The 26079-nt window shown below is 46.1% G+C and overlaps 1 protein-coding gene across 7 annotated transcripts in view; it reads right to left on the bottom strand.

Moving 5' to 3' along the window:
- Positions 1 to 26079, bottom strand: part of OSBPL7 (oxysterol binding protein like 7) — a 41865-nt gene that overhangs the window by 8134 nt on the left and 7652 nt on the right. For 6 of the 7 annotated variants that reach the window (XR_009558455.1, XM_035135434.2, XM_060281443.1 and 3 more), the window contains exons 2-17: positions 22512 to 22728; positions 21671 to 21793; positions 18650 to 18703; positions 18390 to 18503; positions 17106 to 17237; positions 15927 to 16053; positions 14679 to 14782; positions 13872 to 13964; positions 12805 to 12934; positions 12247 to 12395; positions 9796 to 9891; positions 7291 to 7422; positions 5050 to 5143; positions 2975 to 3288; positions 1873 to 2010; positions 183 to 246 (exon numbers count right to left, since the gene is read on the bottom strand). Coding sequence is in view for 6 of the 7 variants with exons in the window: in XM_035135434.2 (XP_034991325.2) it covers positions 183 to 246; positions 1873 to 2010; positions 2975 to 3288; positions 5050 to 5143; positions 7291 to 7422; positions 9796 to 9891; positions 12247 to 12395; positions 12805 to 12934; positions 13872 to 13964; positions 14679 to 14782; positions 15927 to 16053; positions 17106 to 17237; positions 18390 to 18503; positions 18650 to 18703; positions 21671 to 21793; positions 22512 to 22610 (1963 nt within the window). In the remaining variant the exon portion in view is untranslated. The remainder of the gene's footprint in view (positions 1 to 182; positions 247 to 1872; positions 2011 to 2974; positions 3289 to 5049; positions 5144 to 7290; positions 7423 to 9795; positions 9892 to 12246; positions 12396 to 12804; positions 12935 to 13871; positions 13965 to 14678; positions 14783 to 15926; positions 16054 to 17105; positions 17238 to 18389; positions 18504 to 18649; positions 18704 to 21670; positions 21794 to 22511; positions 22729 to 26079) is intronic. The other variant, XM_060281442.1, reaches the window with a different exon arrangement.

Raw genomic sequence — 26079 nt, 5'->3', positions numbered from 1 at the left:
AATGTTTTAAAATCTGATTTGGGACGGAACTCTGTTGACAACCTGGAACGGTCTTTTTGACTCAAGAAACAAAGCACACACTCCCTGCCCCCCCCCAAATAGAACTCCTGTGTGCTATTTTCTCCCCCCACCCCCTGCACACTCCTTCCAGGCATATATTTGCTTTTACCTTGAAGCCTCACCTTGCCAGAATACGAAGTTGTCAGACTCTGCGTGGCAAGCCGAAACAGGAGGATGGTGGCAGACCTGCAGTTTAGGGCAGGGGGGCAGGGGGGGGGAAGAGAAGGAAGATAATAAACCATCAGCGCTTCAGGGATGGACACCTTCAAAAAGTGTGCCATTTCAAAAAAAAAGGGAACTGTTTTTTTATTTATTTCTGCCCACTTAAATTTCTGAGAAATCGGCAGAAATTCAGGTCATGACTGCACTCTTAAATTGGGGGTTGTGGTTTAACAGGATTTAAAGATTGCAAATGTTCTCTGGATTGCACATTAAACATCCAGATTCAGGGACCGCATTCTGTGCAGAGCAACAGATTTGTGTACCCACACCTGTATACTCTGCATCCAATGTGCTCCCACCGCAGGCTTAAGAAGGACTGTACACACGATGATAGCCACAATCCGTATCTATCCTGGAGTTTCTGAGGAAATTCTGCGTTAGGATGCATTCCCGCTCCCCAATCCCAAACCAGCGTAGATCCAAAATGAGGAAGAAATAAAAAACTAGCTGCGTTTCAAGCTGGTAATATGTAGGCAGCCTTAGGCCTTAAAGGTAAAGGTAAAGGGACCCCTGACAGTTAAGTCCAGTCATGAACGACTCTGGGGTTGCGGCGCTCATCTCGCTTTACTGGCCGAGGGAGCCGACATTTGCCCGCAGACAGTTTTTCCGGGTCATGTGGCCAGCATGACTTAAGCTGCTTCTGGTGAAGCCAGAGCAGCGCACGGAAACGCCGTTTACCTTCCCGCTGGAGCGGTACCTATTTATCTACTTGCACTGCGTGCTTTTGAACTGCTGGTGGGCCTAAACACTTGGCCTAAGTTACCTCACAGGATTCTTATGAGGATAAAAAAGGGGGTATGTTCCTTGAAGGAAGTGCCCAGCAAATAAAAATCCTCTTGAAAAATCCTGGGCCCAGTGAACTGCTGACGATGGAAACCACAATCTCTTTGCAGGTGTTATTTGAACTCCTGATAGCCCCAAGTGGCTATCAAAGATGCTCACAAAATATCCTCAAAATAAAAGATCACATCCCAGTTTGGTGTCGAGAACAGAAATAACACGGCACCCCATAAGGTACAATGATTATTCCAAGTGGCATTTTCTGCCCTCTTCTTTCTCGTTGGCCTCTGCCTACTAGGCACTGAGGCCACCTCTGAGGAAAGGGAATGCCCTCAGCCCAAGACAGAGCCCCAAGCCTTCCGTTCTGAGTCAGAGCCGGGAGACAAAGGGCTCGGTCCACACTTCCACTTGCCCCGTGTCTAGAAATCACAGGTCCGATCCATTTCCCACTTCTCTCGTTCCTTCTAGACATGGGTTTCACCTTTCCCCCTGCCGCTTTTTCTTGGAAAAACACATTCTTCGGCGCTAAACCAGAGCAAATGTCAATCTGGAGAAAACTCGATTGACATTTGCTCTAATTCCCAAGCCTCTCCACTTTTCTCTCTGCACCATTCATCCTCTCCAACCCTCCTAAGCTAAAAAAGCAAAGTCCTGATCCCATTCGCTACTCGGTGAGAAACACTCGCCCAACGCCTCTGGACCTGTAAGCCTGAGGCACCTGCCATTGCTTGGCAGATGAGTGCTCCCTTCTTTCTCAACTGCCCTGCCTGCCTGCCTGCCCGCCTGCCTTTGCTCTCTGCAACTCCTTACCTGTTCACTTATGAAACGAAAGCCCTTGTCTGGCCGGATGCACTCATAGGTTTCTCCAAGCACAGGGTTGAATGGCTTGCTGCCGGCACGGTAGTACGTTGAGGCATAAGCCGATACAGCAAAGGCAGCCATGCAGAGCTAAAGGAAGAGAAGGGAGATAAACATTAGGGACAGAGAAAGGGGGGGACGGACGGACGATAACACATAACCAGCTGAGAAAATACTGTGAGGCCAAGGGAAAGGACGACCACTGAGTTAAAGCTGACCGAAAGTCCAGAGATAGTAGCATTATTACCAATTTACAATGGGGTAGAAGGTTCGCAGGCTATGAAGGAACTTGCTCACAAATTTATCAACAGCTGCACGAATTATGTTAGCTAGGAAGGGGAAACCAGAATATAAAATGGAAGAATAGCATAGAGAGGTGTGGGATATAGCTATTGATGACAAATTAACATGTGCCATTAAGGTAAGGCGGGGAATATGCAGGAGAAATTATTTCGAGGAGATGTGGAAGGTGTTTGTAGGGATTTGTACTGTTACAACGGAAAGGGGCCAACCCTTCGCAAGAGGTGTTGAAATTTTGTGAGGTTGGATAGTTATAATGGAACGTTCTCAGTGGTGGGGTGCACATTTTTATTCTTATTTATTTATGATTACTTCTTTGTCTAAATAAATAAATAAATTCTTTAAAAATAACAAAAAGTCCAAAAGGGGGGGGAAAGGACAACGATGTTCTGCCAATCTCATTGCAGACTTCGCATTTCCAAGGGGGGGGGGTTCAATCTCAAGCCAAGTAATAAGATTCAGGCCAAAGGGATGGAAGAACCTCAGGCCCGGAGGCCAAATGCAGGCCTTCAATCTGGCCCTCAGGACTCTCCCTGGGCCACACCTGTCGCTGCTCCTGATTTGCACCTGCCTTGAAGCGTTTTATATTTGGCCTGCCTGGAATGTGACCTCCCAACTCTTTTTTCCCCCTCCTCACCAAGAGCTGGTCACCCAAGGGATACACACGGGCAACCTTCTCGCCTGACCAACACAACTAACCCCTGTTCCAAGATGGCGGCCTGGGTAAGGAAATAAAGAGGGTGAGGCCAAATACCAGTCTTTCACAGGGGTCCAGGTTGCGGCTGGCCGCATCCAGCAGGGCACTGTACTCGAGTTCTTCGCAAAGGCGCTGCAGCGTGTTGAGGGGCTCGTTCAGCTGAACCGGCATGGAGACCTTGGAGAGATCCTTGCCAATGTTGTTGCGGAGGATGTTCCAGACGCTGACGTCGCTGGCGTGGACGTGGGAGACCGGGAGGCAGTTCCGTCGGATGATCCCAGGGCCCGGCCCAGGGAGGTACAAAGGGAGAGGCACTGGCAGGCCGAGGCTTATCTCAGAGGTGTCCCCAACACAGGGCATGGCGCTTGGGCCTGTAGGGAGGGACAGAAGCAGCTCCTGTCAGGTCTTTTAAAAAGACCCTACGCCTGGCTGTGAAACCGAGAGGTTGGCTGAAGAAACATATTTACTGCTGTTGCTCTTCGGAGTACGAAACTCCTGCTTCAGGACATTTCATCTCCTTAGAGCCAGGAAACACCCTCTTTTGCAAACCTGAATTCAAAAACCCAGTTTTGTCTCTGCAGTGATTCGTGACAAAGAGCTTGCCTCCTCCTTGTCTGACTCATTGCGGTGCTTCTTCCACCCCTTCCTGTGCATTTGAGATTAGGAGCCAGAAATCAGTCTCCTCCAGGCAGGGACTTTAGAAGTTCCCTCTCTGTCTAGTTTGCCCACCATGTGGGTGGATGAGGCTTCCGTGTTACAAGAAGCACAGCCCCAAACTCTGAGGCCCCCCCTCACACACACAGAAGCTGAACACAGCCCATTTTATACACAATTTCCACGGGGACACACAAAGAACCAAAGAAATTTGTATTTGTGTGTGTTTAATTTTAGTTCTCATTCAATTGCATTGTCTTTATCTACTGTTGTATTATTGAACTAGATTTTCCTGCTTAAGATAAATAAATAAAATTAAAAATGTTAAATGTCTAGCATTTTGTTTCCAGCAGCGGTCAGTCAGATGCTTCTAGGAAGGTCACAGGAAGGCTAAGGATGCAATACTTTTTCTTTGCTGGGCTGAACGCCGGCTTTTGATATTCAGAAGTATGGTGGCTCTGAATATGGAAGCTCCACTGAGTGGATAACAGGGATAGACAGACAGACAGACACACGCACCCTCCAGGGGTTTGTTCTTTCACTTTTAAAGTCATCTCACCTAGCAGCTAATCCCACACTTTGTGATAGTGGAGGAGTGGGAAGCTTGCAGCCCCCTGACTCGCTTCATGACAGTGGGAAGGAGCTTGCCAGGGAAGAAGGAAGGCAAGATGGGGACAACTTAGAGTGCTGGGAAGAGAAGGGAGAGTCAAAATGGGGGGGGGGAGGAAGCCCCCTCTGCTAGTGATCAGATCAGACCTCAGGCAAGAGGGATCTTTGTGCTCTCCCCACCCACCCTTACCAGCCCACGGGGTGTGGAGGAAGAGGGAGGGAGGGAGGGAGAAAGCGGTGGCTGAGAAAAAAAGCAATGAATGGGGCTGGGGCTGGGGCTGGGGCTGGGGCTGGGGCTGGAGCTGGAGCTGGAGCTGGAGCTGGAGCTGGAGCTGGAGCTGGAGCTGGAGCTGGAGCTGGAGCTGGAGCTGGAGCTGGAGCTGGGGCAGGGGAAGAATAGGGGTCCCACCCACTTTCAGCTCTGGTTCCACCCAATTCTAGCATCAGCCCCACCCTGCTCCCAGTTATCCCCTAGGAATGTTGCTCTTGACAGCCTACACCCCTGTAGAAGTGAAATCCAAAATGTCAACCATTTGTTATGTGAATGGTTCCCCCCCCCCAATTCCAACTCTTGTACTATTACTATTTTGTATAACTTATTCTAGGATGTCGGCATATACTCGGGGACGGCAGGCGACATTTATATAAAGGATGGATTACCTCCAGCTCATTGTTCTTTAGTGCCCTCCAGATGCTGTTCGCCTACAACTCCCATCAGCTTCAGCGAGCAAGGACATTTGTCGAGGAGAAGGGGAGTTGTAGTCCACAGGTTTCCTGCCCCTGATTTATCCCCTCCCCTAGTCACGGCTCTGTTCTGTAGCTCCTCCTCTGCAAGCACACACACCCTGATCACCTCCTGGAACAGGTACCTTTGTGACAACGCCCAGGTCCTCCCGCCATGTCTGTGGCTTCCTCCAAGATGCTGTTAGTCACCTCGCTGATGCAGGACTCGTCGTCTGTGGCCTGGAGGAGCAACAGAGGTTACACAGGCCAAGGGAAGTGGTGGGTTTGCCAGGAAAGAGGAATGACGGGGAGGAGGAGGTGGCTGTGTTGAGTTTAAATGGAATCAGAGGCAGGGCAAAAGGCTAGGACTTAGGCAAGGGGCATGGAATCCAATGCAACTTTCTTGTGTGGGCAAGTTGGACGGAGGTGGATCTTATATAAAAAGGCCCAGAAAAAAATCCAACAGGGATGCTTTTGAAAAATGGCATCAGGGTGGACTGACAGCACAAATTTAGTCAGTGCAATCACCATTCTCCCAATGAGTTTCAAAGCAGGAGTGGTGAGCCTTTGTCCCTCCAGATGTTGCTGAACTACAACTCCCATCATCACTGGTCAACGACCATGCTTGACGGGGGCTGATGGGAATTGTAGTTCAGCAACACCTGGAAGAACAAAGGTTCCTCACTTTAAAGGAAGAGGCTTCTGGGAAGTCCCTCAGCCTTATGTACTCTTGGCCCTATAGCGAAAAGGGGGCAGAGGCAATTAGGCCCCGAAATTCATCCCCAGCAAAATGACTGAACCTGGAAGCCAGAGAGGATATGTGGGAAGCAAAGGCTGCTTCTCCCGTGAAGTGTAGGATAGAAGGCGAGACAGAGGACAAAGAAAAGAGAAAGATTCCACAGGATTCTCCAGGTCCACAATGCAGAGACTGACAAAGAACTCTTCAAAGCAATCGAAAGAAGAAGACACGAGTTGAGGCCTTGGACATCAAAGGAATAGCAAGTTGGAAAAGCCCAGCCATCTCCTCAGATGCCTTCAAGACTCATGAGAAGAGCTGCATGAAATTCAATACCATAGTGCTCCTGAGTCTCTCAATTTGAAGCAGGCACCTAGAGTTGTGTCCGAAAGAGAAAAGGTGGTAGAAAAGCAGCAGGAGGAGGAGGAGAGGCCTAAGAGAACGCATTGTAGAATCGGGCTAAGCCTGGACCTTCTACTAGGAAGAGGGAGCGAAGAGAAAGGGACTGAACATAAAAGATCTGGGCAGATGTATATGAGGAGTTGGGGTGGGAATAGGCCACTGGGGGGTGGGATGGGGGGCAACAGCAGCTGCTAGGCGGGGGGGAGTGGCTCTGCTGCTGGCTAATTCACAAGAGGATGAGAGAGAGAGAGAGAAAGACGACAGTGAAGAAACAGCAACAAAAATGTAATTCTATTTGTTTCTTTTTTAAAGATATGGAGCGTGTAACACAAGATCATACCCTGAAAAGCTGGATTAAGATCTAAATCCAATTTATTTACCATTCCCACTGCTTTTTTAAAAAAAATGCTGCAAAGGCCTATATTTAAAAAAATGAATCACTCACCAACAGTTGTTTTTAAGAATATGAGCTCAGATGTGCAGGAAGTTAATTGGGCAACATTATTGTGCATTTGCTTGTGGTTGCTGGTTATTTTTTTCTTTCATTTTTCAAAATAATTTTTATTAGTTTCCCATTGAAACCATCTAATTAATAACAAATCCAATCCAATCATAATCCAAATCAAGAAAAACAACAACACACAAAAACCAAATTACAATCCGAATTGTTGTGGGAGGCAGCCATTCCCCACAGCAGGAAGCTGGAAGTCCTGTTTGAAGGTTGCTGGGTATTTTTTTCAGGCATCAGCAGGTAGAGACACTGGCCTTATTCACACTTACCTTTCCTTCACTTTTTCCAGGCGCAGCCTGCTCTTTAAAGCTCTGTGTCCAAGCAATTTTTAATGCTCCAGAGCTTTCCCTGCAAAAACCCGCTCTTTAGCGCTCAACCAGAGCAAACGTCCATCTGCAGAAACCCCAAACTGACGTTTGCTCTGATTGAGTGCTAAAGAGCGGGTTTTCTGCTGAAACAACCACTCTCTCCTAACGGCCTGTAAGAACACCTTGCAATTAATCTGCAGCAGGGAAGATTATGCTGGGATCAGCTATAATTTCACCTGTTGATGTGTGTTGCCATAAATGCTGGGTTTCGACCATTTGCTCTAAATTACCACAATCATTTGGTTTATTTATATGGGGAACCCGTGTACAGTACCTCTAGATGATGGAAGCTGTAGCCCGGGAACAACTAGTGGGCCACAGATTCTCCATTCTGTTTTAAAGACCCCCCCCAATGGCTACATCCACTAACCTCGTTCTCAGATGAGCTGGCCGACAGGAAAACCTCGCAGGCATCGAAGAACTCCGTGTGCGAGTCGGAGAGAGACACGATGCTGCGATTGGAGAGCTGCTGCTCCTGACCTTTAGCCAACAGGACATCCGGCTAGAGGGCAGAGAAAGGAAAAAACGTTGCCAAGAAATCAATATGCAAGAGCCATTCTGATATAGACGTGTAACACCGTACGGGGCGCATCAACCCAGCAGACCCCGTGGTTCTCATCTTCAAATTGCTTTGGAATTAGTTAGAGAACACTAAAGCGCATTGAGGCACACAGAAGGATTGGTTTCTTAAATGGCAGCAAGGGCTTTGCTTAAATTTGCAAAGAATAGATCAAACGTGATGGGTTTTTACAAGGCAGGCCCAAAAGCAACAAGGCCTCCCTTGTCCGCCCAAACAACCTATAACCTGGAAGTAAAGGTAAGAAAAGGTAAAGGACCCCTGAACGATTAAGTCCAGGCTATGGTGTTGCAGCGCTCATCTCGTTTTCAGGCCGAGAGAGCCGGCATTTGTCCACAGTCAGCTTTCTAAGTCATGTGGACAGCATGACTAAACCACTTCTGCTGCAACGGAACACCGTGACGGAAACCAGAGCGCACGGAAATGCTGTCTACCTTCTTGTCGCAGTGATAACTATTTATCTACTTGCACTGGCATGCTTTCGAACTGCTAGGTTGGCAGCAACTGGGACAGAGCAACAGGAGCTCACCCCATCACGGGGATTCGAACTGCCAACCTTCTGATCAGCAAGCCCAAGAGGCTCAGAGGTTTAGACCACAGCGCCACCCGCATCCCTTAACCTGGAAGTAGAGCTCCTCTGGCTATCACTGCCAATAGCTGTGGATGAACCTCACCTTCCATGAATCTCTCCATAATCCTTTTTTTTAAATCTAACATCCAACCTAATGGCCAGAGTAACAACCTGTGCAAGTAATGGCTTTTAGTGGTTTGGAAGGGATTATCCTGCCTTAGGGACTCAGGAATTTGTTCGGTCTGTTTATTTTGCAGTGGATCAGCCCAATCCAACACTCCTGAACTTGCTTCCAAATTTTATGGAAAAGAGGCGGGCCACGTATGAGGAAATCTTGACGAAAACTGAAAAAGGATGGAGTTTAAAACCTTTTGAGGACATTAAAGGAGTGTTAACAGGATGGATAGAATACCATCAAATAAATGATGTGCTTAAAGAAGATAGAAAAATAGGTTTTGAGGATAAAAGATCCAAATTTCAAATAGAAGTGCTAGAAGGCAAAACAAAGCTTTTGGCAAAGATGTATGATCTGTTGTTGGAGTGGTATACAAAAGATGAGTTGACAAAAGAAGTGATGATTAAATGGGCAAAAGATTTGGGGCATAATATTGAATATGATGCGTGGTTGAAACTATGGAATCAAACTTTAAGATTTACAGCATGTACTGCCTTGAAAGAAAATGTATATAAGATGATGTACAGATGGTATTTAACTCCAGTTAAGTTAGCTAAAATGTATAGAATGAGTGATAAAAGTTGCTGGAAATGTAAAGAGAAAGATGGTGAATTTTATCATATGTGGTGGACATGCGAAAAAGTTAAAAGATTTTGGGAAAGTTTATATAATGAATTGAAAAAGATGTTTAGATATACCTTCCCAAAAAAACCAGAAGCATTTTTGTTAGGAATAATAGGAGGAGAGATTAGAAAAGAAGATCAAACACTGTTTATGTATGCAACAACCGCGGCTAGGACTTTGTTAGCCCAAAAATGGAAATTACAGGAATTACCTACAATTGTGGAGTGGCAGATAAAAATGATGGACTATGCTGAACTTGCTAGATTGACATGCAAGATTCGTGACCAGGGGGAGACAAGGTTTCAAAAGGACTGGAGTAAATATGTGGACTATATGGAGAAAAACTGTAGATCATTAAAAACTCTCGCAGGATTAAAATAAACCTTACGAATTGACCAATATGTTAAAAAAGGAACTGCAAAAAAAGGAATTAACAAGAAACCCGCATGAAGGGAGGGGGGGAAGTCATAGCTCGGCGGAGCAAGGTAAAAGATGTGAATATAAGATCTTGTATAAAAGATTGGTTTTGTTAATTTGTTGAATTTGGAAAATTGGAATAAAATGTATTTAAAAAAAAAGAAAAAAAGAACTTGCTTCCAAATTGGACTCCAAGGGCTCATCCGCACACGAATTGCATACAACTTAAACACAGGCTTTTTTTCTTTCCAAAAAGTTGCACACAACAAGATGGAACAGATCTATGACCAAGCACCAGTGAAACTCAAACAGGATGGAATCAGGCTGCTTAGTCCATCTCTGGGTTTAACTGGAGCTCTCTGCAATATTCTCCGATCAGGTTGAGAGCCTGCAGCAGCCTTTGCCAACCTGGCGCCCTCCAGTCGTTTTGGACTACAACTCCTATCAGCCCCAGCTAGGATGTAGCGGCACACGTTTTCTCTGCCGTAAAAAAAAAAAAAGGACAGTTTACCTCATCAGGGTTAAATGAGGCAAAGGAGTCCAGGGTTGTGTCCGAGGAGATGGAGAGAGAATGGAAACGGCGGATACATTCCATATTGTCCAGTGTCTGCAGAGAAGCCAGGAGGGGGAAAAGGAGGAATTTAGAGAGGGCCGCAGAATGTAGATAAAGAAATTGCCATGTAGAGCATCATAGACCAGGCAATGCTTAAATTTCTCAGACATGAGGTACTGGCGCTCAAAACCACCAGAAAGATACGGGACCCTTCCAGACTGGGGTTTTTTTTGGGGGGGGGGTTGTGTGTGTATCCTGCAACATGTCATTGATTCAATAATAGTAAATTATTATCTATTATCTACAGGTGGCGACCATTTTAGGTGCGTCCTACTGACGTGCAATCGCCGATGTGTGGGGCCTGGAAGAAGGCAGAACAGGGGTGGGGCTTATACAGGCTCCACTGACGCATTTGGGGGCCATGGATTTTATCGCATTATTGTCATTTGGAAGGGCCCTCTTGCAATATACTGCAACAAAAGTGAGGTAAAAATTAAATAAATTAAGTGGCATGCTTGCGGTGCAATATTTGACAAGGCTTTGGGCATGCACTGACTGGAAACAAAAAAATGGTATGCCTGCCCGAAAACATTCGCAGGAGCATTGAAAACGGGACCGCTTATACCTGGCTCAATACCATCGTGATCCCAAATCTATCATGAATGCACAACCAAAAACAGGCATCTGCGGAGCCCCATATTCTCTATGACTTGGGCATACACTTAAATCAAAGATGGAAAACTTCTTTTGGTCAAGGTTTGCATTCCCCCAAAGGGGCTGGGTGTGTGTGTGTGCCCAAAGCCACCTGAGGAAGTGAATCATAGAATTGTAGAGTTGGAAGGGACCCTGAGGGTCATCTAGTCCAACCCCTTGCAACACAGGAATCTTTCACCCAACGTGGGGCTCGAACCCACGACCCTGAGATTAAGAGTCTCATGCTCTACTGACTGAGCTATCCCAGGACTGAGGGCAGAGCTAGTCACTGTGTTCCCCCTCTTTCTTTCCCCATCTCTTCCTCCCCACCCAGGGCTGGATTTCGGTTTGATGAGGCCCTAAGCTACTGAAGGTAATGGGGTCCTTTATACGTCCAGCTGTCCTTTGTCAACAACAAATTGTCGCTGTTTTTTTGTGTTGAATATATGCTATATGGTGATTTATGGACCTAATACAGTACAGGCGTCGGCAAACTCGGCCCTCCAGATGTTTTGGGACTACAACTCCCATCATCCCTAGTTAACAGGATGATGGGAATTGTAGTCGCAAAACACCAGGAGGGCCGAGTTTGCCTATGCCTGACCTAATAGGCATCTAAAGCCATTTGCACGTTGACTTGCAACCAGTCCATGCAGGGTGTAGGCACCCTATATATAGAAATGAGCAAACCAGTGATATTTTAGGGAGCAGGCTAGCAGGCAGGGCCCATTACTTACATCACAGGAGCCTACACAACACACAAAACACTGTTGCTCTATGGTTTTGTTTTAATTGTTTATATTTTGGAAATGTACATCCAGTTTTCCCCCACTTTGGACCCCCCCCCAAGAGAGTGGGGCCCTAAGATATAGCTTGTTTAGCGTATACGTAAATCCGGCACTGTCCCCACGCGACTGGCTACTGGAGAAGGGATAGATTGCTTGCCGTGAGTCCCTGCTCCTCCTTCCATCACTTGGTCAGCTTCAGCTTCCTCCCTCCAGACTCCCTTTACCTGCCTGAAACTACCTGCCCACCCAAGTTCATGTGACTTTAACCAGCTACTCAAGTCACATATATACACAGATTGAGCTACACTGTGCCAATGCTACAGCATTCTGCATATGCTCCCTTCTTGGTTGTTGCTGGGTTTGTTTTGTTTTTTTTAAAAAAATAGTAATAATTCTAAACCTTGGTTCTCAAACGCCTTGGTACTCAAACAACTTGGAACCCAAACACTGTAAACCCAGAAGTAAGTGTTCCGGTTTATGAACTTTTTTTCGGAAGCCAAGCGTGCACCGTTTTGAGTGCCACACTTCCGATTTGAGTGTTACGTTGAGGTCTGTCTGTTTTTTGCTATTTATTTTGGGTTTTTCTTTTTGTAGCTCTTTCTGTGTGTGACTGTGTGGAACCCAGTTCAGCTGCTGATTGATTGATTGACTGCAGTACATTGTTTACTGCTTTCATTTTATGGATCAATGGTCTCGGTAGATAGTAAAATTCATGTTAAATAGCTGTTTTATGTTTTTAAAAGTCTGGAACAGATTAATCCATTTTGCATTACTTTCTAGGGGATAGCGCACCTTGGTTTTCAAACACTTTGGTTCTGGAACGGACTTCCGGAATGGATTAAGTTTGAGAACCAAGGTACCACTGTACCAGTAACGTTTTAAAACCAGCAATTGGGGAGCCTGACAGAGGACAGTGGAGGAGCCTTACCCCAGCTGCTGCCATGCCGATGCCACCCCCACGACCGCCCTGTGCGGAAGACATAGCGGAGCGTTGCAGATCGAGCGTCCGCTGCAGTTCTTGGAGACGGTCTCGCTCCGTTGTCAGCACGGCCAGCACGCTGCTGAGGGAGCCATGAACTGGCGAAGGAGGAAAGCACATGCCCAAACAGATTCCATCATTCATAAAGAACTGGGCATTCGGCAAGGACTCTGGAATCCTTGGAATTATCAACTTTTGTTTTTAAAGGAAGAAGCTCAAGTTTCTAGCCCTTAAGGCCACCTTGAGCAATTTGAAAACAAATGTATGTAACACCCAATGAAAACAAAGAATAGGTTGTGGAAATGGGGGAAATTACCCCCCCCCCAAAAAAGGAACAAGCCCATAAAACAATCTTTCCTTCCAATCTCTCTTATTCCTGCTCTCTGTTGACCTTCGAAATCAGCACATCCCTCTCCACCCACAACAAAAATAACAAATATAGGTAAAGTAGGACTGTCATTCCTGAGCGCTGCGAACAACAATAGCCAACACTTGCCACAAGCTGACCTTTCTGAGCTAAAATCCAGAAACTTCTCTGCAGCTGGCTGTATTCCGGAGGGACGCTAAAGATGGCTTGGTTCTGACAGGATTCCAAATATCTCGAAAGGTTGGGCACAGAGCCATGCAGGCGCCCCACCTGCAGGCGACAAAAGACTTCTGGTTTAGACACCCAGTAGAGCATTTCCCCAACCGCACCCTCTCCCCTTCCATATTACTTAAAAGCAGTGCCTTTTTTTTCTGTGGGGATGCAGGGCATACCTGCCAAGTGGCTGTCAGAGAAATAAGGGACCGGGCTGGAAATAGCAGACCAGAAGTAGCGCTGCCGCCATTTTCAAACTGGGCAGAGCAGCATCAAAAGTCGCTTCTGAGCATGCTTCGCCCAGTTCCAAAATGGCCGCCGCGCCAGAATAAACTGGGGGGAAAAAAATCCGTTTTTTCAGCTAGGAACAGCTAGAAAAACGGGGATTTCCCGGGGAAAACGGGAGACTTGGCAGCTATGATGCAGGGATACGCATACCCCTAAACATTTTGTAAATCTTTCTACTTTTGTCCATTTACTGTATTTATTTTCCCCGATTTGAACTATAAAATGGTGATTTCCTTGAGTCAAAATGAGAGTATCCCTAAACATTTTTTTTATAAAAAAAGCACTGCTTAAAAGGCCTTTCTCCTTCTTTCCCCCCCAATGTCTCAACAAATGAAACTGATTTGCAAAAATGTTACGAGAGACATTGCACATATTTCTGTAAATCAAGAAAATCTTTAATAAAATAAAATAAAAGGCCTTTTCCCTCTGTCCCAGAAAAGGGTTACTCTCTGAATAACAGCAAGACGATGCAAAATGCCACCCTCCACTTTCTGAGCTAGACACAAACCCTCTCACACATCCCATATCACACTGATGGCCAAACGTGGCCCTCCAGCTGTTTTGGGACTACAACTCCCATCATCCCTAGCTAACAGGACCAATGGTCAGGGATGATGGGAATTGTAGTCCCAAAACAGCTGGTGGGCTAAGTCTGGCCATCACTGCCATATCAGAACAGACACCCCCCAGTCCTAAGCCAGCTCACCCTGCCTATCGTGTCGTCTTTTGCAAAACTCTGAGTGCACCAGATACGGGTGGATCTCTTCCCTTTCCTGGGTCTCTCTGTGCTCGCTGAGGTCTGTAAAAAAATCAAGAAAGAGTCTCCTGCCACAGCTATAATTGAAAGTTTATTCAGAGTCAGAGAACTTAAAGCAGGAATTCCTCAATTTGGCAGATGTTGTAAGAGTGGGTACATAACCATGCAAATCTGTTCTAAGACCATGGTTGGTACATTACTGAAATGGCAAGAAAGCAACTCCAGAGCCAGAGGCAACTGCCCTGCAGGGGGTTGGGCTAGATGACCTTTGGGATCCCTTACAAATCTTCTTCTTCTTCTTCTTCTTCTCTTCTGCCCTATACCCGGAGGACTCAGGGCGGTTCACAGAACAAAATCAAAATATAAAACCACAAAATATATAATCGAAACAAAAACAACAACCCAAATAACAGAATCTACAATACTATTATTCCACAGGACGGCTTACAATCTAAAAACACCAAAGTGCATAATATGGTAACAAACAAAGGCAATTAAAAAACGCACACAGTTGAAAAGGCCATAGATTGTTTAAATAGCCAAAGGCCTGGGAGAAGTGGAATGTTTTTGCCTGGCGCCTAAAGATATGTAAGGAAGGCGCCAGGCGAGCCTCCCTGGGGAGAGCATTCCACAAGTGGGGAGCCACTGCAGAAAAGGCCCATTCTCATGCTGTCACCCTCCAGACCTCTCATGGCGGAGGCACATGAAGAAGGGCCTCAGGTGAGGATGATCTGTTGCCATCGCCGCTCTACATACCTGACTATTGGAGATGAGGGGAGCAGATGGAATGCGATGCAGGGTCTCCAAACTCTGCAGCATCCGGTTCAGCTCTTGTAGTTTTCCCTGACATTCGGAGAGTTCTGAGGGAAAAGAAACCAAACGTGTGAAATTTTGCACTCGAGAAGAGCTTGCATGGGCAATGTCTGCAGATTTAATGTGACAGAAACAGGCCAGGAAGTCAGGAGGCGGGACTTCCTGTCTGATGTGTACATCGGCTCTTGGGTCAGTGAGCATTTGGAAGAGAATGCGTACTATCTCATGGAAACACTGTAGAGCAGGGGTCGGCAAACCACGGTCTGAGGGCCAGATCTGGCCCAATTGCCCTCAGGATCCGGCCCGCTGACGGTCCGTGGATCGTGTGGGTTCTGTTCGTTAATTTTTTTTCTGCACCGCCATTTTTGGGGGGTGCCATTTCCCCCATCTCCCTCTCACACACTGTGGCGCCTCCTCCCTGCCCTTCTCCCCACCCTGCATAGAGGAGGAAGGGGGCTGAGCTGAGCTGGCTGAGTGCCATTTTGGGCAGCGCCACTCTGGAGCCAGCCAGCCCTTTCGGGCCACTCGTCCTCTCCGAAAGGGCTGGTTGGCTCCAGAGAGGCGCTGTGATGCGCTCTGCCAACCGCGGCTCCTGTGCCTGCCCTTGCAAGCGGCAGAGGCTGGCGGCGGCAGCGGGATGAGCGGCCTGAAAGCCACGGTTGGCAGACTGCAGCACAGCGCCTCTCTGGAGCCAGCCAGCCCTTGCGCCGGCAGCAGCATTGGTAGGTAGGCAGGGGGAGGGGAGGGGCTTGGGGAGAGGGGGGAGAGAGAAGCCCCCTCCGCCGTGTGCGCATGTGCAGTCCGGCCCCACACAAGGTCTGGGGGACGGTGAACCAGCCCCCTCCCAAAAAAGTATGCTGACCCCTGCTGTAGAGGCATGGGGTGGTATGGCTTGCACTTCAAGCCTAGTTTGGAAGCCACTGATTCCCGACCCCCTCCAACTACTTAGCCCACTTCTGACCTGCTGAGTCCTCCCTAGGGAAAAGCCATCTTATTGGAAAGGTGTTAGAAGGAGAGAGAGATCAATGGAATAGGAAAGGGTTCGCCGGCAGCAGCAAATGCAGACGTCAAGAAGCGATGGTGCTTCAGAAAGAGTGCTGGCTTGGAAGAGCGGAGGAGAGGGAGCTGGGAATAGTGGGAGGCGAAAGGGCATTTTTTTTCTAGGCAAGCGGTAAGAAGATCCCATCTCACCTGCTGAGCACCTGTCCAGGCCTTTGCTGTCGCTCAGCCAAGAATTCACCTTGTCTCGGGGGCCAGCCAGCGAAGACAAAGCAGGGGCACTCTCAGACATCAGAATGCGGTGCCGTGAGCTGCAGGCCTGCAGGAAGGAGGCAAGAGGATGGGGGGGGGGCAGAACGGAAGCTAAGAGCAAAGGATTGTGGGGAAGGCATGTCCATTTAGCAGGCCACAGCTGTGAGTTTTTAGCCTCTTGTTTACCAGGAAGCTCTCCCTGGGACCCTGGCACAAAGCTGAGCAGCAGAGGCGAAGTCATTTTAGGATTTCAGCACCCCTTTTCTCTATAAATCCACTAAGTGAAACCAGCTAAGTGCCAGTACTTTAAACTCTTTTACAAGGCCACATAAACTGGTCTTGGAGAACTCGCAGCTCTTTAGTATACTGGTCATCCTAGGGGTAGGGAACCTTTAACCTTTTATTGGACTCTCAACTCCCATAAGCCTCAACCGGTATGGCTAGCTAGGATTGGAAGCTGGCGATGTACAACAACATCTGGAGATGTACAAATTCAGTTATACACCCAGCCAACGCAACTTAGCAGCTGAAGGTTACAAATGTATTTGCTCGATGTACTTAACATTTCCACGGGAACCACCAAAGCTTAACTTTGGCCTATAAAGCAACTCTTTCCTGCCAGAGCTATTTTTTTTGGCAGGTCTATTCAGCAACATGCCACTGATGCAAAAATAGTGCATCCTTCCAGAATGATACAGAATTATTGCCCTCCAGCGGTCAGCTCTTGCGCTGTAGCACAACAAAAGGGGCACACAAAAAAGACTCCTGTAACATTCTTTTCATATGGAAAAACGACAGGATTTCAGCAGGAAGTTATGAGACGTGCACTGATTGGAAATGAAGTGGTGTGTCTGCCCCAAAACTGTTGCAGGTACAAACAGCATTGAAAGCAGGATCTACGTGTAACCCCGCTGATACCACCGTGTGCACAAACCGTCATGAATGTGCAATAAAGAAGGCATCCGGAGTCTGGGCCCCAAGTCTCTTCTTCCCATATGACTAGGGGGAAAGAACCAAGGAGGGACATTGGAGTCCTCTGTCCATTCACCCCAACATCATTCCTTCCCACCCATCTTGGGCAACACAAAAAGTTCTCCCCCCCCCCTCCCACCAACTCACCTGTGTAGGATGCGAGGCTCTTCCACCATGGCTACTAGTCAAGTACTGCCTTTGGGAGGCATCCAACTTCTGCACTTGGCGGTGTGAGCACAGCTTGGCCACCCAGTTATTGAAGAGTTCCTGGGATTTAATCTAGAAGGAATGAACCGTTAGGAGCACAAAGGTGGGCGGTGGGAATTAAAATACACGTCCAAGTAGAGATTTACACTGATGTCTGAAATCAGAACCCAAGAGCCGATAGGGTCCTGAGTGCAGCTGAACCTCAACCTAAAGTGTGGAGATTAATTTATTTCGCAGCCATCAGATTAAAAATATCTCTGTTTTCATTATTGAGAAGAGAGAGCAAGATACCGGTACTAGTTCTCCTGCAGATTAAAGCTGCTTTGCTTTCTTTTCAGATCTTTTTATTAGGCTTTTAAATACATAACAGTTTTTTAATATAACAAAGAATTATGTAATGTAATAATTAAAGCTTCCCCCCTTTTTCTTTTTAAAAGCAAACACGAATAAAGACCTTGACGGCATTGTCCCACCCAGTCCACAGAATCCACAAAACGATCTGGTTCACAGTCAAACCATCATGAAAGTCTGCAAGCGAGGGCTCCAAGCTTGTAGCAAACCGATCTGACGACACCAATGATATATACCATGTTCAGCTTCCTGCATGTTTTAGGAACTGTTAGGAAAACATACGCTGAAAGCTAAATCTAGTGAATGGCAAAGGACGTCCACCTAGCTTGGTTTGCCATAGCTGGGGAGAAACCTTTCCCTACACTCTACATGCCCACAGAATCCTCCTGTTTATGGGCCCTGGTGTTCATGTATTAGCTTGGATTCGAACCCAGATCAACAGCACGAGCCAAACAAACAGGACAAGCCAACTCTTTTTTACACCATACCCTGACCCAGAGAACTGCATAGGCAGTTACATACATGCAGAGCTTTCAAACCCAAGCTGCTACACGGGGCCTATCAAACAATGCACAGGATTATTGGGCACACATTACTGTGCTGCGTACTGTTATCTTGTTTCCCAGTAAACCTTTGTTCATCCAGAACAGGAGGCAAGCAAACTGAAACTCCCTTTCAGGTATCATTTGCCAGATCAGGATTTTCAGCTTTCCCGTCCTCAGGCTAACGCTCCCATTTCCCGGACTGGGGAAATCGTATAAATCTTTTGCCTTTTCCCCATTTCAGTTGCTTATGCTTTTCTGCCCCATCCTGTCCTGTTACCACAACCACAACCCCGCAACCTGCACAAGGTTCCTCCTTTGCACGCCTTACCTTGAGATGATATATGTTCTCCTCTGTGTCCAGATCTACGCGCTGCGCCTTCTTGTTGACGGACATGACAGAGAGGCGGACATCAACAGAGCCGTGAAGCTTCCCCTTCAAGACCTGGGAGGGAGGGTGAAATGGTGAAATGAATACCGACCCTCCCTTTGAGCTCTGCCCTACGAATCTCATTGATTCTGCTCTTAGATTCCCGTGAGTCCCCACCTCATTGGAACCCAGGCACCCCAGGCTCCCTGCCCTGTACTCACATCTTGGCGTGTGGTGGCATATTTCAAAATCCCATCCTCCAAAACAAAATAGCGCTTTGAGAAAGAGAGAAGGGGAGAAAGAAAAGGAAGAAGTCACAAATAACCATGTGTGGTCAAAAAATACCGGAGGCACAACAAAAATATCCACCCTTTTCACATACAGGTGAAACTCGGGAAATTAGAATATCGTCAAAAAGTGCATTTATTTCAGTAATGCAACTTATTATTTTTTTATTTTTATTTTATTTTTTACAAATGCTTTCTTTTGGAAATTCCACAGTAATAAAACAAATAGTTACAATAATACAAAAATAAACATCGCTGTTTATCCCCACTGGATTGAGCCAATGCTTTTCTATATATATATATATATATATATATATATATATATATATATATATATGTGTGTGTGTGTGTGTGTGTGTGTGTGTGTGTGTGTGTGTATGTATATGTATATATACATATACATATACATATACATATACATATATATATATATATATACACACACACACACACACACACACACACACAGAGGTGAAACTCGGAAAATTAGAATATCGTCGAAAAGTGCATTTATTTCAGTAATGCAACTTATTATTTTTAATTTTTACAAATGCTTTCTTTTGGAAATTCCACAGTAAAAAAACAGTTACAATAATACAAAAAATAAACAAAAATAAACATTGCTATTACATTTCATTAATTACATTCCATTTATAATTGACCCACCTAACAACAAATAATTACAATTACAACAAATAAAGGCTTGACATACCTTGCTTTGCATATCATGCATCTATCTCATATATTGGTTTCACCTTTTAAGGTGCGTTACTGAAATAAATTCACTTTTCGACGATATTCTAATTTTCCAAGTTTCACGTGCATATACCCTTTGCCCCAGTCTGAAGAACCATGGTAGCAACAGGAGACTGAGCAGAAGAAGTTGCCTACATAGCAATGAATCTTACGAGGTTTGCGTGATTTATTGTGAATGTGGGATGAGTGAGTTGGACACATTGGTTCTCCTACAGCACTGGAAGCTGTGAGGGATCCACTCTGGTCCTGGGTTGATTGAACCTACATTCCAAAGGCCTGGAAGGGGCCACAGTTTATTTATTTATTTTTTTAATATGCTTTTTATTGATTTTACAACTATATACAATAACAAATCACATAAAAAAGAAGAAAAAGTTATTTCATACAAAAAAGAAAAGAAAAAAGACCACAGGTATCCATTCATAACTTACATCTCCCAAATAAAGTATCCTTTCATACATGTTGAATGCCTGGGCTTGTGTCTCAAGTTATTACATTTTTCTTCCTGTTCTTTGTTTTCATCTTCACCTCATTTTCCCCAACTTGACTTCCTCCTCTCTCTTTTGGTTTTCTTTCCCATCCAGTTGATTTCGTCCCATTATATATTCTACCAGATACCTTTTTTCGTTCATTTTCCACATAATTAATTTTACGTCCTGGTTACTTATCCTCTTGTTGCATTTTATAATGGTAATCTACCAGTTTTCCTTTTTTTTTCCTTTCTCTCCTTTTATTTTCTCCTTGGTCTTTCTTTGTTTAAATTTTACAATAGTCTTTCCTATAAATTATAAATTTTTCCCATTCTTTTTGAAACTTTTGTTGTTTTTGATCCCTGATTCTCCCCGTTAGCCTCGCCAGCTCTGAGTATTCTATCAACTTCTCCCTCCAAACCTCTATCGTTGGCACTTCCATTGTTCTCCACTTTTGTGCTAAGATAACTCTTGCGGCCGTGGTGGCATACATGAAAAGTTTGTGATCTTCTTTCTTTATACTTCTGCTTAGGATTCCTAATAGCATTTCTTCAGGTCTTTTTGGGAACGTGTATCGTAACAATCTTTTTAATTCATTATATATTTGCTCCCAATAGATCTTTACCTTATCACAGAGCCACCACATGTGGTAAAAGTCTCCTTCTTTGATGTTACACTTCCAGCATTTTTTATTGTTAGACTTGTTGATTTTTGCTAACTTAACCGGCGTAAGATGCCATCTAAACATCATTTTCATGATGTTTTCTTTTTAAAAGAGTGCAGGCTGTAAATTTGATTTGATTTTTGCCATTGATCAATACTGATATTATAGCCTAGATCTACTGCCCATTTGATCATGCACTCTTTAGTTGCTTCATCCTTGGTATTCCAATCTAGGAGGAGGTCATACATCTTAGTTAACAATTTTTCTTTGCCTTCCAATATTTCTGATTGAAATTTAGATTTTTTGTTCTCGAAGCCGTGATTTTTATTATCTTGTCTAAACAGATCATATATCTGATGGTATTGTAACCAACCTATGCCCCTTCCTTTCAGTTGATCATAAGTTAAGATTTTCCAACCCTCTTCAGTTTCTACAAGAATATCTTCATAGCATAGCCAGTTTGTTTCCATATTCGTTTTTTTAATTGTTAAGATTTCAGTTGGCGACAGCCACCTTGGGGTTCTCCTTTCTATTAAACTTTTAACTCTACTCCAGACCTCATACAGTGGCCTCCTAAACACGTGTGATAGGAAGCCCCTGTGTGATTTAACTTTCTCATGCCAAAGGTAGCTGTGCCAAGTAAACCTGTTGTTAAAACCTTCAAGATCCAGAAGGTCGGAGTCACTTAAAATTGCCCATTCTTTTAACCATACCATACATGAGGCCTCATAATAAATCTTGAGGTCTGGCAGCGAGAAACCCCGGAAGGGGCCACAGTTTAGAACCACAGGAAGTCTGGAATCACACTAGAACAGGACTACCAACCCCACCCACGACCAGCAATTCCCAACACAACACCGGGTTCGCATCTCCGCTCCTCCACATGCAGCTGCTGGGTGACCTTGGGCTAGTCACACTTCTCTGAAGTCTCTCAGCCCCACCCACCTCACAGGGTGTCTGTTGTGGGGGAGGAGGGGAAAGGAGATTGTTAGCCGCTTTGAGACTCCTTCGGGTAGTGATAAAGCGGGATATCAAATCCAAACTCTTCTTCTTCAAATATCTCACCTTGTGCCAGCCCTTCAGGGGCCATTTTCGCTTCTTCAACAGGTAGCCCTCCTGCCTCTCTGGCTCCTGAATGGCCCCGCTCTGGATCCGCAGCTCATCCACCACCTCCCAGCTTTCAGAACCCTAGAATTTAATTTAAAAACAACAACAACAACATCATTAGAAAGAAGAGTAGGGGTGTTCTCCCAGGGGGGAAACTGGTTGAAGTTTTGCACTGCAATCCAAAGCAGGGGTCCCCAAACTACGGCCCGCGAGGCTCTTTTATACGGCCCCCGGCAACCCCCGCTGCCACCGCCCGCTCTTACCGGCACGGCTGCCCACGTCCAACCTGGAAAAGCGACAGAAATAGCTTGTGCGCACGAACAAGCATCATTTCCGGTGTACTTCCGGGTCAGAGGAGACTTCTGCACATGCGCACAAGCTATTTCCAGCGCTTTCCAGGTCTGGAGTGTGCCAGAAATAGTGTTTGCGCGTGCGCATGCGCACGCACGGCCGCACACTCCCCCCGCCCACGCGCTCCCCCGCCCTCCAGCCCGCCACACAATCGGCGCGGCGGGCCACCGGCCTGAAGCCAGGTAAGTTTGGGGACCCGTGGTCCAAAGGCTCAATTAAAGGACATCCCCATTGGTTAACCTTTAGGCCACACCCTCTGACCTGAAAGCCCCTCCCACCAACCTCTGGAATGCGTGCAGATTGTTTATGCAGTTCCTCCAGGAGTGGCCGGCAGCTCCCACCAGCCCAGCCAGTATGGCCAATGGACAGGGACAATGGGTGTTGGGAGATCAACAACATCTGGAGGGCCACAAGCTACCAACTCTTGGTCAGAGGGGAGACATCTCACCTGCCGGACAATGCTGTGCTTGGAAGACACAGTGCTGTTGGAGCGAGATGGGGGCGGAGCCCTCTTGGGAGAAGATGGGTCCTTCTCATGGCTACCCATTCCTGTGCGGTCCGTCTCTTCGGCCAATGCCCCCTCTGGATGCCAAGGAAGGGTCAGAGACGCCGCTGTCGGTCAGAACCTTGCCCTCCTTTTCTGAGCATCACATTCAGGAGGGCAGCTGAGAAGAGACCAAAAAACAAGACTCAACATCTTTATTACAGTTCAGCACAAGGAAAAGCAGAGAGAATCGGGGCTTTCCACAGAGGAAACGCTTTAAAAAAGTGAGGAATACCAACGAAACAACCATCATCTTAGCATGAAAGGAAAACAACAAATGATTACATTTCCAAACAACTGGTCGTTCTTTCGTTTTGGGAAATAAAACATGAGTTTGGATGTTCTTTCATTTCTGTATTTCTATGTTTGACAGGTTGCAAAATGTGAACTTTCTCCCCTTCATTTCATTTCACTTTTAATTTGTATACTGCCTCTCTCTATTACTAGAGAGAGATGGTTTGCAGCAACAAAATACAGAATACAACAAAGAACCTTGTAATACAAAAAGTCATAATAAAGCATAGCTTTAAAATGAAATGACTTATATCAAATAAAGTAATATTCAATAATCTGTTAGAATAGTACGCAATAAATTTAACTCTCAAAACATCAGCAAACGATAATTAAACAGAAATTCACTCTTCCTCCTCCCCCAGTTGCAGGATTTAGCAAACAAACCCTAGACCAAGACACACTCAGGAAAGGAGAAGGATGGAGGGGAGAAATATATTTTAAAGGAGAGAGGTTATAATCCATTGCTGTGACTGATTTCCCACAGTCCTCCCATTAGCTGGATGCCTGCATGACACCTCATTTCCATGATGAGTCTGGCTTCCACAACCTCATCTCTGCAGCTAACCCTTTTATCAATCTCACCTGCTTGTTCCACAAGACTCTTCTAGTGGCTGCAGCTGCTACCGCTGCTGTTGCTTTGGATAAACTGCTCACCTACACCTATTTTCCATCTCTCCTCCCTTGGCAAACAGGTTCTCCAATTGCAGCCTGCTCCTATGTGTGTCTAACCAGATGCGAGCACCACTGAATTCAATAGAAAATACTTGCAAGGGGAAAAAAAGTGTGCAAGATGGCTGCCTTACATCACTCGCTCGGACCGGGTTCTGTGTCAAAGTATTCTTGCAGCCCACTTGTTCTGAGATGTTGGACCCTCCTTGGTTTAGAGCATACTTAAAGCACAGGCTTCCCTCAAAGAATCCTGGGAGCACCCTTCACAAACTAAAGCTCCCAGGATTATTTGCGGTAAGCCATATGTGGTGTGGATGTGACCTGGGCCGGCCAATGGGGATCTCTATGGGGAGCCTAAATGTGTATATCTGGGTAGCTGGTTACACTCTGAGCAGCAAAATCCATGCCTACAAAAATCAGTTTTCACACACTGATTGTGTTTGCTGGACTGAGATGAGCTGCAAGGGGGAAGTGCCATACATGAGAGCTAGCCTAATGGCTTAAGAGACTGAGCTGTGGACCAGGAAACTGACAGTTCAAAACTTACCACTGCTGTGAACTTGACTCATTAAATGGGCTTAGTAAACAACTACCTGGCTTTTAGAAGACTTCTGAAGGCAGTCCTGTTTAGGGAAGCTTTTAATGTTTGATGTGTTATCGTGTTTTTAATATTCTGTTGAGAGCTGCCCCGAGCGGCTGGGGAAACCCAGCCAGATGGGCGGGATATAAATAATAATAATAATAAGTCTCAATCTCCCCTCCAAATCCCACCTTGTTAAACCAATCCTGACCTGCATATATTCATCAAATTTTGCTGTTTTATTGTTTGCCAGACTGGGCTACTTGGGGAGGAAGGTCAGGATAGAAATTTAATAAGCAAATAAATAACCAAATAAAACAAGGTGTTAGGGAGGAAGTTCCCTCCCCTTCCAACCCCCCACCAAAAGTTATCCTCCCTTGTCATATTCCTCCCCCCCCCCGTCCCCTAGTCTGCAGCTACGTCAACACAGTTGCCACTCACCAATTTCTCATTCTCCTTCTGTCACTATATATACTGTGCCTCGCCCCAAACCTCCAAATTTAGCAACTACTGGGGGGGGGGAACGCCCCCCTCTCAGCAACAATCTGGATCTGAACACGCTGAGCGGAGTCAATGCAAAATGAAGCCCGTTTGCAAACATGTTGCATTGATTTGCGTAATTGTGTTTGCATGGAGGAAAGAGAGTCTCTCGCTTAGCACAAAATCTGAGGTTTCCTCGGTACGAAAGAGAGCAGCTCCTCACAACACTACCTGAAGAGGACTAAAGGGGGCCCCTGGTTTACATAAGATTTGCATATGTTAATGTGCATGCACAGGCATGGATATAGAAATAAATCTATCCCACGGTAGTGGAGAAATCTGACAAGGTTTTTCTGTGTTGCCCACTCAGTCTGCTGTTCAGGTTCTAACCCAGGGATGGAAAATCTTCTTTGGTCTCATGGGGCAATCTCCTAAAGGCCACATGCCTGCGGTTGGGTGAGGACCGGAGAGCAAATGTAAACAGAACAAGGGATTTAATTTCTACCTTTCTGTGAACTGGCTACATTCCAGACATGCAAAATTCAGAGGTTGCTACACACCTCCATCCAATCTCTCCATCCTCCAGCCAAACAAGCCAGAGGCACCTTCACAATTCATGAACACATTTCAGCCAGGCAAAAGGAGAATGGAAGGCTGGGGAGGGGCGTGGCTGGGGAAAGAGGGCATGGCCTGGGCAGAATCCGAAGGGCCAGGTAAAGAGGCCTAAAGGGCCACATTACACACACACACAAACACACAGAACCTGGAGTTTCCCACCCCTGATAGAAAGGTCCCTCGGCTCTAAATTCTTACATTCTCTCTCCGTATACCTGCCAGCCCTCTGAATTATTATTAATATTATTTATTATGCTTGTTAATCGCTTTATCTTGCTCAAGGCAGCCCAAAGCGAATGACAACCAATCAAACAAAAATCAGAAAAACCCACATAGGTACATGAAAACCAAGTGACAAGGGAAAATGCTGTACATCAAAAACATCCCACCTACAGTGGAACCTCGGTTTACAACTACCTCTGTTTATGAACGCCTCCGTTTACGAATGCCGTGGACCCGGAAGTGTTTACATCCGGGTTCCGCAGAGTCGGATGCGCAGATCGCTTCTGCGCAGCTCGCACAGGCGCAGAAGCGATCTGCGTAGCGCGTGCGTGCGCAGAAGCGCTCTATCGGTGCTTCGCGCACGCACAAAAGCATACCTTCGGGGAGTGAATGCCTCTGTTTATGAACGCCTCCGTGGAACGGATTGCGTTCATAAACTGAGGTTCCACTGTACTTCTGAGAGGCCACAGATACTGAAGGCCAAAAGGCCTGGTTAGAATGGCAAGCTTTTGCCTGGCGACTAAAGATATATAACGATGGTGCAATGAAAGCCTCCCCAGGAAGAGCATTCCAGAATCGGAGAGCCACCCGAGAAAAGGCCCAGTCTCGTGT

Source organism: Zootoca vivipara, chromosome 13 (assembly GCF_963506605.1).
Source record: "Zootoca vivipara chromosome 13, rZooViv1.1, whole genome shotgun sequence".
Lineage (NCBI taxonomy): Eukaryota > Metazoa > Chordata > Lepidosauria > Squamata > Lacertidae > Zootoca > Zootoca vivipara.
The sequence above is the reverse complement of the archived record's forward strand: the minus strand, read 5'-3'. Positions and strand labels throughout refer to the sequence as shown.